Consider the following 13,843-nt stretch of genomic DNA (forward strand, 5'->3'; position numbering starts at 1 on the left):
CCCGGTCCCAGTTCTGGAGATACTGGTGTATTAGATTGAAAATGGGCCTGGGGGACTAGTTTTAATCATGTCCATAGGTGGTTCTGATGCACACTCCAGCTTGGGAGAGGTGCACAGTCATATAAAACAAGAGGCACTAACCTACCCTTATTAGGTAAACCTAACCCCTTTCAATGCAGCAAGATAATCTTTGACAACAGATTCCACAGTAGAAATCTTCAGATACAAAACATTCATGTAGCACCAAAAAGCCTTCTGGTAGTAGCAGCCCATCAGCACGGACTTCCAAAATATAGAAAAATAGCACTACTAGTTTTAGAAGAGGATGAAATAAATACAGATTTCAACAAGTGATGAAACCTCCTCACCCAAACCAAATCATGTTTCCCACGTATTCACCCAACACAAATACTAGGACATCAAAGACAGGTTGATAACCTGTCAATTTCTTCCCATATGTGACTAACCCACTCAAGACAAAAATTTAAGGGAGACTTTCAAAATGGCAAATAGCTACAATAACCCCATTTTACCTGCTTGATTTAAAAGGCTATTAAGGAAAATCACTCCCACCTCCAGTCCTCTCTCCTCCCGAGTTCTATCATCTACAGATGCAGAAATCACTCCCCAGCGACAATCAATGTCTGACACATAGCCTCGGTAAAAAGGAGACGCAGCACTCAATGCCATCTAAAAACAAACAAGAGTCAGCACCTGCAGGTTCAAAGTGTCACATACAAGCTGAGAAAAGCACCATGCAGTTATCTCTGGTCTAGAACAATCAGTTTATGCAACCCCTATGGAGTTATACTCCATCTGTCTGTACCTGCCTTCTCATAGTCAAAGACACCAGAAGAGACTCAAGTTCTTGGATTTGATGCATTTTATTTTAATTTTTTTAAAAATATTTTTATTTATTTTTGAGACAGAGACAGAGCATGAGCAGGGGAGGGGCAGAGAGAGAGAGGGAGACACAGAATCCGAAGCAGGCTCCAGGCTCTGAACTGTCAGCACAGAGCCTGACGCGGGGCTCAAACTCACTGACCGTGAGACCATGACCTGAGCCGAAGTCAGAAGCCTAACCGACTGAGCCACCCAGGCGCTCCGGATTTGATGCATTTTAAATCATCCCCTCTCTCACATGAGAATGTGAAGGATGGGAGGGGGAAATGGCTGCAATCAAACTTAACACTTTAACCCTCAAATGTCTTACTAGCAACAGTAAACTCTTACAGCTTAGAGTCTTAGTCCATTAGCTCTGAATGTATATTATTTATGTCAGTTCATTTCTGAATGAAGTCTTACGTGAACTTCAATAGCACATCGTCAGCAAATTCTGCACAAGCACCCTCTAGACAAAGAAGCGTTTAAAGTAAGATGTCATTTCTACTTACGACAATTGGACAGATGGTGGCCAGCTGATCATAAAGGTATCTGGCCTCAGATATGCTGCAGGCTTGGAACGTTACCTGTTTAAGAATTGCAAGTTATTAACAACAACAAATCATGAACATCCTTCCCAAAGATTACTCTGACAAGGAAGATGGCTGGAGAAGGGACCATGGTTACTCCATTGCTAATAACATTTAATACAGAATGTTTCTAAAAAGTTGTCATGGTTGAATTTTGCCAAAATATGGTATTTCATCATGTTCACAACTAATATAAACAACCATTTCCTAAGTTAAGTAAGATTAAAATGTCAGGAAAAAAAAGTAAGATACTCAAGAAATAATGAGTTCAGCAAGGCATTTCCTCTTGTGCTGGCTCATTTCCCTCTATAGCTTTCCATTCACTTCAGTTATAGCTGAAGGTTATATAAATTTGGGTACAAAAGGGTGGGTTTCAAAGTTCCCTGGCAGCAGTATAAAGTATAGCTTGGAACAGGACATAACCAGAGGAAGAGAGAGTTAGTTAAAATACTGCAACTAACCCGGAAGAACCAAGCACAGCTGGTGCAAGGGGCACACCCAAGTCCAAGCAGCCCCTGGGGGCTGGTGGGGTACAGATAACAAAAGTGTGACTCGAGTTTTGGCTTGGGTGTTCCTACGACAGACAGTGAGCAGAGGCACCAAGACACGATGGGTGTAAAAGGCCAGGAGCAGATAAAGAAGCCCTTTAAAGAGGTGGGGTCTCCAGGGCTGATGCCCAGAAGAAAAGTCTGGGGGTGGAGAAATAGGGAGAAGGCTCAGGTCACGTTCTGAAGATGGACAGGGAGCCCACGTAAGAGGGGCAAGCAGAACACTTAAGAGTAAGGCAGAGAAAAAACATCACATGACTGATCAGCACAAACCTAAAAACAATTACCCGAAAGAAACCAAAAAGGTTCTGCCTGCCTTGGGGTGAGGAGCAGTGGAAGGAAGGGACTGGGAACACAAATCATGACTGTGTTAGCACATCCGTATAAACTGCCAACTGGGAACAGCTTTCATGTCCTCTGTTATTTAACAATGAAAATTTTGAATTTCGTGTTGGTACAGGAGGTGATTTATGAGCTTAATCCTTGAGGAAGCAGCTGAGCAAAGATGTTTATTGTTATAATCCCAACCAGGTATTTCCCATAGTTCTAGCCAGGTCTCAGAGGAACTTCTGTTCGAGACTCACAGCCTACCTGCAGAATTCTATTCACATCAGGGTGGTAACTAATTACAGAAAATAATTATTTAGACAACTTGCTGTAATATCTGTTAATGATTCAATGCTGTATTTTAATTCAAATGTACTGGCAATTAATCAGTCACTACAAACTAATTCATCACAGACATCAAGGAATAAGCGTATCAAAGGTTAAAATAAAGATTAAGAGGGACTGGTAATTAGGTCACTCTTAACCAAAACAAGGGCAGTTTCTGCAATGTGGTGGGAACTCAGGAATCACCTTGTGCAAGGGAAGTATAAAATGGCAAGTGAGAAAACAGAAGACAGTAAGCTGAGTATTTAGACACTTCTGAGCTGGGAATCCCCACGAAAATGTGAGTTCTCTGAGGGCAGGGATGGGCCCTGCTGTTCTCTATTCCAAATGTGAAGTAAAGTGACACTTACCTGGTGCTTAATAAGCATTTGTTAAATGAATTCATGTATCTTGAAGGAAAGAGGGTGCTAAAGAGGAGACTATGGGGGAGTAAAGAAGTTTTATTTTCATAAAATGGTGAGATACTTAAAAAACAGGGACTCTAGAGGTCACATTCAGATGGACAGAGATTAAAAATACCTCAATGTTCCCCAAGTGTTTTGACTGCTGAATTCTTCTGAATATGCATCCCTTAGTTTGTTTAGATCCTCTTTTGTTACTCTTGAGGTATAGTAGTGTGTGTCTGTTATTTCTATCTTTAAATAGATACAATGTAAGTGTTTTCTCTCCAGTTTTTTGACTGGCTTCTCTTAGACAGCCTGGTATATACTAGGCAACTCATAGGGAAATCTAGGGGTAAGGTATCCTTAAGAAAATTAGCACCTGGAACTCAATAGTTAAGTTACAACAGTGAAGTGACTTAGTTATTCTAAATCTATTTAGTAACTGGCTTCAGTACTCTAGAGCTATCTTCAAATCAAACAGGACTATGGTTAATGGCTTTAGTGGGGAAAGGAAAACAAAGAGTTCTTATGCCTTAAAGTATGAATATTCAGTTTTGGCCTCTGGTGTCCTTTTAAAGTATCATATAGGAGGAGAAAAAATGTCACTAGGAAACAGAGGGGTAAAAAAGACAAAGTATGAAAAACAGATGTTGGAAACCTGAATCTCTAAAATTTATCTAGAACCCAGTTTTGAAGCCACCTGATTTTCTTAGAGGGGGAAAACCTAGCACAATGTACACCAACTTATGAAATGATTCCTGAAAAATCTTGACTCCCGAAGAGTCAAGAATCTGAATGTGGTTAAATGATTTTTTTTGTTTTGTACAATTAAGTCTTCATTAACCTTTAAAAATTACTTTAAAACTTTTTCTGCTTTACTTTGCTAAGTTGTTTCTACTTTTCCACGTGAGAGATACAAAACAGGGTTTTCTGTGGGGAGGTATGGAATTCATCTTATTTCTCATACACCATACATGACCTGTGCTAACGACTTTTTAAGTGGAGTATTCAAAGTACGGTCTTGGACATGCCATCGAGAAAAAAGAAACCTAAATCCTAAATCCACAACAAAGCTTAAATTGGACGGAAAAGTCCATCTCCAGGCAATAAAAATGTTACTACCCACCATTAGAGCACATTTACTTGTATAGTAGTACAAGGGAAAGACCATCCTGGTGGAATGAAGTAATTGTGCTATCCCTGGCAAGGCTCCTTGGTTTCATATTAAACCAAGAAAAGGCAATCAGTACTCCCATTGCACTGACACAACTTTAAAGCCATGCACTAAACCCTAGATCTTAATGGTGCTCTTAAAAAAAAAAAAAAAAAAAATACTGGTAATTAAGACAGGAAAGCAGGTATACAGGCCAAAGTCACAAGCTCCCTTTATGAAACGTGACCATTTGTAAAGAAACCTACTGGCCTATATTTGCTTGGAAGACACACTTTACACTACCTATGTAAGCCAGGAAAATCAGAAAGAAAAAAATTATGGTCATGTAGACACATTTAGCATAGAACAATGGGACTCTGGCATTCAATTTTCATTATCCATAGTTGTAAAAATAAGCACATCAGAGCTATATGTGCAAGAAGGTGCATGGCTATGCTGCAGCTGTTCAAGATGATGGGAATTCTGTGCTTTTGGCCTCTGGGTGCTAAGCAGGCAGAGTGGAGGCCCAGTGACCTCAGAAGGGGGCCAGGCTTTGCACCCTTCCAGGCCTCTAAGGACACCATTTCTAATCTTCAAGTAATCAGAACTGGATACAATCTCCTTAGACAGTAACAAGTAGCCTCTATTTTTATTTGAAATTTTCAATTTGTGCAACTCCTAACTCCTGTTCTAACATGATTTTAAGCAAACGAAGGGTTATTAAAACCAGCACTTCTGTTGACAAAAACAATGAAGTAAATACTAGCTTAGAGTCAAGACCCAGAAGGGGCCTTAATACAAACCTTCCTGTTAACGGATAAGAAAACCAAGACCAAAAGAAGTGAATGGAGCTCCCCAAATACCTAAGGAGTAACAACTGAGACCCTAGTGCAGGCCCACATGCTGCCTGATAGGTTCTGTGCCCTCCCGCCCAGGTCCTTGGGCACAATGCCTGTGCCAAGGGCATCCACCATCTCATTAGATCCACAGAAAGTTTTAATCAAGTAAACACAGAAAGGCTACCCTACCCCGTGTGACTTAGCCCGGGGCAAGACACACACAGGTGGCTAAATAGTTCTTTTTATGCCACTAGATGGCCTTGCCCGAATATGAAAATTTCAAGTCCAGACAGTCCTTCCCTTGGATCACAAAATCACTGGAGTGCATCCAGAGTTCATTTTCACAAACAGATCTGAATGATGTTACAAGCTCTAAGCCAGACCATCCATCACTAGAAAAGATTAGAGACTCATCATGGAATACTTCACACTGTAAATTAATTAACAATTAATTATATTTGCAGTAAACTGGAGATTCTGTCAATTCTCCATCAAGATAGCTACTAATGAATTTACTAAAATCACTAGTTTTCAGAAAGGCACACTTGGCTTTCAGTTCAACTTGATTAAAACGTTAACTTTTTTAAATGCACATTTATAAAAAAAAAAAAAAAAAAAAAAAAAAGAAGTTAGTAAACAGAAAGGGACAAGGGCACACTGCCTCTCTGTATACTTGAAGCCATACCTGAAGACAGCAATTACCCATCCCAAATCCCATGGCATCCATGTAAATATGATCAGGCTTGGAAGCCCTTGCTGCCTCCTCATCCTCAGGAAATGTTTCCATAAATGGAGATGGTGTATTCTTGTCCTTAAATACTGTATTATTAAATTAAAAATAAAAAAAGGGAAATGGGTGAGATTCCAGGATGAAACAACAATTCCACAGCTGTCTCTCTCCCACGCTATCGCCTCACTCTGGACTTACTTGGTACATTGATGACAACCTTTTCTCCTCTCCTGTGTCGGATATTTCTTGTTAGGGTACTAAAACAGACAATCAAACGTCAAGAATCGGTTACCTAAGAACATCATGTACAAGAATTTGATCCTATACAAATAAACAGAATGAAACCCTCCCTCAAACTAATTCTCTGAGGCAATCCTACTGAATATTTATGTGGATCAAGATACTCGAAGGGAATGTTCTGTAAGAAGGCTCTGCGGTCACACCACTTTTTCCGCCTCTTGCTCGAGAATGCCGTTCTCTTCCCTGTTCAATCCTGGGTTCCCCAGTTCCCTGTAACTTACCAGATCAAATTCAAGTGTCTGGGGTATGCCATGGTCTGGTCTCACTGTACGTTACCGTTCCCCGTGTTAACTACAAAGACGCCAAACTTTAGTACTCACTTTCCCTAGGCATCTCTGGAGCCCCAATACCTTGGTACTGCCCTACCCAAACTGCAACATTAATACTTCTCCTCTAGACCCAGAGTGTCTAATCCAGAAGCCACCGGGTCCACTGTGGCTACTGTGCACTTGAAATGTGGCTAGTCCTAATTAAAATATGGTGTAAAGATAATATACACACCGAATTTGGAAGACTTACTACAAAAATAAAGAGGTCTTATCAATAACTTTAAAATATTGGTTACATGTTGAAATAATTTTGGATAATTAAAGAAAAAATAAAGTCCATCTTTTTTACTTTTTTCACGTGGCTATTAGAAAATTTAAAATTACATCTGGGGCTGACAGTATGATTCTAGCAGACAGTGGTGATATAGCCTCAGCATGCAGGCCACCTCTTTCACGTGCCTGCTGTGATCCCCTCAGTCAGAAGCATCCTCTTTTCTCCAAGGAGGGTCTCTGGTGCATCTACCTTTTGGCATCCAGCATCATCTACCTTTTCTTGCAGCCGAGTATCTTTATTTTCCCCTTGGCACAATATAACACTTGAAATTGGGAATTATGTCTATACATCTGTTTTCCCCAAAAGTCTCTGCATATAGCAGATGTGCAGACCTGTTAAAGGTGTGAACGCTGACAAGTCCCGTGGTTCCTGCCTGTAGGTGAGGAGCCTAGGTTTAGGCTGTCAGAGGAAACTCAAGGTACAAAGCAAGATCTGACGAGTGTGGGCCCTGAAGCAACTTAAAACCCAGGAATGAAACTACAAACAGACCTAGAAGTTAATAGAGCAGAAGGTACAGAGTTGTACACATTTTGCCTCATTCTGAAGGTATACTGAGTGAGAGGAGTAGATCACTTAGTTATTTCTACCTTTTCTGTCCCTCTCTAAGAGAAAACTTCCCCAAACAGGCATTTAAGGAACTAGGATTGAAAAGAACCTGCACATTAAAGAAGACAGTGACTTTAATGTGGATCAAGATATTCTGATGGAATGTTCTCTCAGCAGGCTCTGCAGTAACACCAATTCCTCTGCGTCTTGCTCGAGAATGCTGTCACACACTAAAGAAGCGAATCGCTTTAAGATGACTTGGAAAATGGGCAAGTCAGCCGGGTTCTGAGCAGCATCAAACAACCAACCAAATGCACATATGCCCGCTGGCTTCTCTGGTTAGTTACAAGAGCAGCCTGAACTCTTAACTGCGACAAGGATTCTGGGAAGGAGCACCTTACTCCTAGAAGGCATGGTAAAAGTGAGGCACATCTGCATTCATTCGCAGAGCCATACTCACCTGAAGCGGGGATGCTTGTTTATGGCTTCATCAGGAAAGAAGAGGGACTTGGAAGCTCCTCCTTCGAGTGGATTGGGTTTAAACTCTGGCAGCGTGAACCCAGGACAGCCTAATCTACAACAAATCAAAGAACTTAGTAGGCAGGATTTGTCTTCAAAAGTTAACGGTATCTCACCATCACCGCACCTGTTAAGAACCACGCCTCTCCATGTTACCCACTAAGGAAAGTCAGCACACGGACACCATGTAAATACTGTGCTTTACAAACACCCCCTCGGCACTTGGTCTTCTTCAGCATCATCTTTTGTGATTGCAGCCCTTTAGTGACTGTATTAGAGACCTTTCATCCACCTGCGATCTCTACAGAGCTTATTCACCTCCACCCATCTCTTCACTTAATAGCAAGGACCAACAGCACAGAAGTCCCTAGGCTACATCATATCAACTGTCATGGGTTATGGGTTCCCCCTACACAGTTTCTGAGATGTCTTCCTTTACTAGCTCTTATGTCTCGGATTGTCTTTTGACCCCTGCACACCACCACCACCCCCAACCTGTTGATAAGCTTTGTTCAAATATCGTAGGGCTCTCATGTTTTTTGCCTCTCCAGGTCATCTCACGAGTCCATCATGATTAGGTAGTGTCTAGGGTAGCCTTTGTGGCTCAGGTCATGATCTCACGGTTCGTGGGTTTGAGCCCCGCGTCGGGCTCTGTGCTGACAGCTCGGAGCCTGGAGCCTGCTTCAGATTCTGTCTGTCTGTCTGTCTCTCTGCTCCTGTCCTGCTCACACTCTGTGTCTCTCAAAAATAAACATTAAAAAATTAAAAAAAAAAAAAAAAAAAAAAAAGATTAGGTAGTGTCTCTACAGGTGCCCCCATCCACCCCTGAGATCTCCCTCTGATGTCTGAAACCCAACCTTATTATCTTACTTGACCCAAAGAAGAGCTTTAATTCCAACGCAAAAATGAAGCTCTGTATTTATCCCTAGAGGTAAAGCTCAAATTCCACATCAACTGCAGTGACGCCACCAGTTCCTCAGGTTAACAAGTTTAAGGTCATAGTTAAGTGTGCTGCTCTGAGAGAGGACAAAGACTGACAGTTCGTGAAGGCAAAACAAGGCAGGCTCTTGTCAGGGCTTTAGATCAGTGGTAGGAAACTTTTGGCCTTAGAACCAAGACTAGCCCATGCCTTATTTTCAGCCCCTACCTTTTATAAAATAAAGTACCCCTTGGCTGCCCACATCTGCCTTGTGAACAACAATTGAATTTGCTGATCTTATCTGGGAAACAGTTTCCAGCTTTCATGAGGGTTCCTGAGAATTCTTGCACCTATGTGCATTCTCTACTATGAGCCTGCAAACTCAGAAAAAGTCCTGTAAGAGTGGCAAACTTCAATCTTGGGGATTCTTAGCCAACCAGAATTAGGCTGAATGGAAAGGACAAGGAGAATGTGTCTGGCAGGACAAGGCAATCAGAACTCAGATCTTCAGACTCCTATAGCACTGCTTTTCTTCCAGGCCAGCACCATCCATCAAAACTCTATGCCACAATAGGAATGTTTAATGTATGTCTGCACTGTCCAATACCCGTGTGTCCCACGCATGTGGCTAGTGAGCACCTGACTTGAAGCTAGTGTGACTGAGGAACTAAATTTTCCATTTAAGTTGGCTTAAATTTAAAAATTCACTTGGCCACTGTTTGGGGTTCGGGATCCATGAGATTTTGCCTCTTTACAGAGAGAAAAATCACACTATTTACACTTAAGAAACCAAGTACTCCTTTCTCTCTTGACCCCAAAAGAAAACTTTCCTTATCATTCATTCACTACGGATATAAGGTGAACCTTCTACAACTAAATAATAATTGTTTCGTTTAACAAATCCAAAAATGCCCTATCAAAAAATGTATGATGAAGCTTTTTTAAAAAAAAAAATCCATTTTTGGAAGAAAACTTATTCTTCTGTCCCAACTCTCCCTTTATAACTCCTACTGCTTTTGGGATAACAACTCAAATTCTCAGTTAACCTCATCTGGCCCCGCCAACTACGTGCCCAGGCTCCCCTTCACCTGCGGCACCCCGGTCCCACTGGCTAGCCTTCTTTTGGTTCTCTCAAGGCTCCGTGCTTTCCCCATTCATCCTGAGACGTCTACCCACTCTGCTCCCTCTTCCTAGGCCATCCTGCCCCTCTGTACTCCCAATTCCCAACAGGGCTTTGGACTTCATTCCAATCATCAGCACCCCCCCGCCCCCAGCAGAGTCCACCCAACAACCTCGTCCCGGTCTCTGTTCCATGTCTTTTCCTCACGGCACTGCCTCGATTTCATGTTCGGTGGATCTGTAGGGATTTGATCACTCAGTCTCCGCACAGGTAAAGACTCTGCCGTTTGCATTTATGACTGCATCCCCACACTGCATGGGTCTGGCACGGAGCAGGCACTCAAGTATCTGAGTGACGGGCACAGTCGTGATTTTTCACCTCCTCAAAAATCTAGGGCAAAGGACCATGCCAACTCTCTTCCAAGCACACCCATCCACCCTCCTTCAGCTGGGGATTTTCTTTTGGCAGGGAAAGAGGAGCGGCCTGCATAATGGCACGAAGGAATCACAGAAAACAAGACGTCCAAGTTGTTTAAATAGAGTTTCAACTATTTCTATGTTAAGATGGAGATTTTTTACAAAGAAAATTCCTATTCAGCATCCTTCCGAGACCAGTGATAAGATTCAGAATGCGTATGTTCGTTATACTTTTATCAGGAAAAAAAGGGAGGGTATAAAGATAGTTCTAAGTGTTCCAGTCCAAGGAAACCAATCCCCAAACAAAGCTCTTTTGAACTTTGAGGAGGTAAGCACACTTTGCCACAACCTGACAGATATCTAGCATAGATGAACCAGATTGACAATTTGGTAGAACTGCATTCCTATGCAGAACTCCTGGGTTTAATTTTACGCTATTTATAGACCTCCTTCTATGCTAGGAATATAGCTTTACCGTTTATTATTTATTCACTTTACTCGATATTTACTTTTATGAGCTTTCACCCATAACTAGATTTGAAGACAAACTGTAAATTGCCTTTTCATCACAACACTCAAACATGGCCTGATGACCCCCTCATTCATAGTTAAGATGGATCAATAGTGGACCAGAAGCGCTGATGCCAGCCCTCCAACAGGTGACCCTCCAATCACCACCAATATCACCAATCGCTAGTGGGTACACAGGTTTGGGGAAGTAACTGTCAGAGTTGAGTGAGAAGAGCACATGATAATCATCAGAGACTCTGCTACTCTTTACAGGGTCAGAACTGCGTGGCAGACATGCTGCTTGCTCCTACCAGCCGGGCTGGGGCTGGACTCTGCCACAAGGCTATCAGTCACGGTGGTCCCCACGGTCATGCCCACTGAGGCCAGACCAATGCTCTCACCACAATGCTCTGGGCCACCACCCACCAACTGGAACTGGCATGCAATTTTTGCCTGCAGCTCTCACATTACAGATTCTATCAAAGTATGAACTGTCTGTAAAGTATGAGAACTGTACAGTCAAATGCTTGGGTCATGATTTGCCTTTTATAACCTGAAGCTCTGAACTAACTATCTGCTGGGGCATGTTAATATAGGAACTAACCTGGGAAATGAAGTTATTGTGCAAAGAGCCTGATTTTCTCCTAATAAAGAGGTCGCCTCCCTCCGGCGTTTTCTCATGTTGTCTTCAACTGTGTTGAACTCGGACATAGTTCCTCCGTACGGTTGTCCAGGTGTGCCTTCAATCATGTAACTGCCATACTCTGGTCTCCACAGGGTAGGATGGCTACAGAAGAGGGAAAATCCCATTCCATCATATTTTGCTGCTGTCTACTCAATTTTTAGAAGTTTTTAAAAAGTCAATTAAAAAAATTTAGAAACCATTCAGTATAAATGAAGCTAAGAACTCCTTCACAGTTCCCGAAGGCTGGTAATTCTCCAGAGCTCTTTAACCATGTAAGGGTTATAAGTACTGGACCCAAAATATTTTTAAGTAACTGAGAACCACACACAGGGCAATCACTGTCCAAGACAACCTAGTCCACTTTGCGACAAAGGAGAGGAAGCCTTTGGCCTTAAGGGCTCTTTCAGTTCAATGCTAGACTCCAAACTCAAATGCTGCCTCCCAAAATCGGGTGAGCAGAAAACTGAACTGGAAAGTACATGCCCCTTCACCTCTTTGCCTACTTAAGGAAATACTGCAAAAACATCCCGCCAGCCAAACACCCTCCTCTGTAAGCTCAATCCGGCACCATGGTTTGTGATCTCAGTAACGCTTTGTCAATGGTTTGTTGTTTTTGTTTTTTCTTGTACATTTATTAATATTAAAGAGGTTTTATATTGAGCTCATAGTTCTAAGTGCTTTATAATACGTTAAGATATTAATGTCCACACGCTACATGGAAAGTATTATTATCCCTACTTTACAGGTGAGGAAACTAAGGCACAGAGTAATAACTTGTGCAAGGTTGCACCCAGCTATGAAGTAGGGGAGCCAGGATTTGAATCCAGACAACTTGGGAGGACCAGAACCTGTGCCCTCAACTACTATGCCACCCTGTCTCCTATACATCTGAGGAAAGATTCTATTTTAATAGTTCTATCAGTTTCCGAAACACTGTAACAATCCTTCAGTTTATCAGCTTACTTTGGGTTTGTCCTTTCCCCCTTTTCTTGTAGAGTTTCAAGAACTTCTTCTCCAGACAGGACCAACTGGACTCTCTTATTTTCATGATCAAAAGACACCAACATGTATTCCACCTATTGAAAGTAAAAGAGAGATTAACCTTCTTCCAGACTCAGGTTCAGTGTGACCTTTAGGAGAAGGCAGGAAAATCAAGGTTGGAAAGGGCCCACAGTAACTAGAGACCGTCACATCTGCTTACACTGCACACAATGAGTGTTCTTTTGCATAATATGAAAACCTGGAGAAACTCGTCAGTCGACAGTGGCACTGTTTGAGGACAAGAACTTTTTCCCTAACTATTTCTTTCTCCTGCTCTATTTAATATGCTAAACAAAGGTCAAGATGCCCATTTTCACAGACTGCACTTCAAAAGAAGTATTTCAAAGCTAAGATTCTGTAAATTTCAGTTACACAAAGAAGCTGCATTTTAAAATTTATTTCCTCAAATGGCTTACTGAAGGTAAGTAGTTATCTGGGCATTCTAATCATGGTAGATTAATAACCTGCCAGTGGATAAGGATAAATGGAACTGTAAGTCCCACTACTGGAGAGTTAATTCATAATCATAAACACACCAATATGGAGAGGTTATTTTAGGAGTTTCAACAATTTACTTTTGGTTTCTCATGAGTAACTTAAGACAACTTGCCCACTCTGAAACCATACAAAATTTACAGTGTAAGGTGCACTACTGCATTGATAACACCACCTGGTGGAATTCTGATAAAAATCAGGAGTTAAATACCAAAGTAGGTATTTTCTGGGTGGAGTACAAATAGAACATGCTTTTGTTTTCCTGAAAACAATGCTTTAAATTATGATAGTTAGCATAAATAGTGAAGACTATGAATCACGATTTATGGTTGAAATAAAACATTACCTGTATATAAGTGAAAAGGTATGGAATCAGATCATACAGGCAAACACTTGAGAATACCCTCTGCACAAGATACCAAAACAAAGAAAAGGTAGGAAACTGGTGCCCACAAAGCATACTCAGTCGGCAGATGTATTTTGTTTGATTTAAAAAAAAAAAAAAAAAAAAAAAAAGGAAGCAACAATACATCCACTATCTCCACTATCTACCTGACATTTGACATGCAAATCCAGATTTCCAGCCTTAAAAACAAATGTCCAGGGGCACCTAGGTGGCTCAGTCGGTTAAACACTTCCACTCAGGTCTTGAGTGATCTCAGGGTTCCTGGGTCCACGCTGACAATGCGGAGCCTGCTTGGGATTCTCCCTAACCCCCCACTCCCACCCTGGGGCCCCTTTCACGCATGCATGTGTGTGCGTGTGCGTGCTCTCTCTCTCTCCGCCCCACCCCCCCAAATAAGCTCAAAAAATTTTTTTTTTTAATTTAAAAAACAAAAAACTCCACAAATGCCCAAAAGCCCAGTATTGCCCTTTTGAAGGGCAGGGTATG

At 41.7% G+C, this 13,843-nt stretch overlaps 1 protein-coding gene across 1 annotated transcript in view; it reads right to left on the reverse strand.

Moving 5' to 3' along the window:
• Positions 1-13,843, reverse strand: part of GCLC (glutamate-cysteine ligase catalytic subunit) — a 50,454-nt gene that overhangs the window by 12,884 nt on the left and 23,727 nt on the right. Inside the window, exons 2-8 of the mRNA XM_045498551.1 lie at positions 12,379-12,491; positions 11,335-11,517; positions 7,707-7,820; positions 5,996-6,054; positions 5,753-5,886; positions 1,395-1,469; positions 574-690 (exon numbers count right to left, since the gene is read on the reverse strand). Coding sequence (XP_045354507.1) covers positions 574-690; positions 1,395-1,469; positions 5,753-5,886; positions 5,996-6,054; positions 7,707-7,820; positions 11,335-11,517; positions 12,379-12,491 — 795 coding nt within the window. The remainder of the gene's footprint in view (positions 1-573; positions 691-1,394; positions 1,470-5,752; positions 5,887-5,995; positions 6,055-7,706; positions 7,821-11,334; positions 11,518-12,378; positions 12,492-13,843) is intronic.

Source organism: Leopardus geoffroyi, chromosome B2 (genome assembly GCF_018350155.1).
Source record: "Leopardus geoffroyi isolate Oge1 chromosome B2, O.geoffroyi_Oge1_pat1.0, whole genome shotgun sequence".
NCBI lineage: Eukaryota > Metazoa > Chordata > Mammalia > Carnivora > Felidae > Leopardus > Leopardus geoffroyi.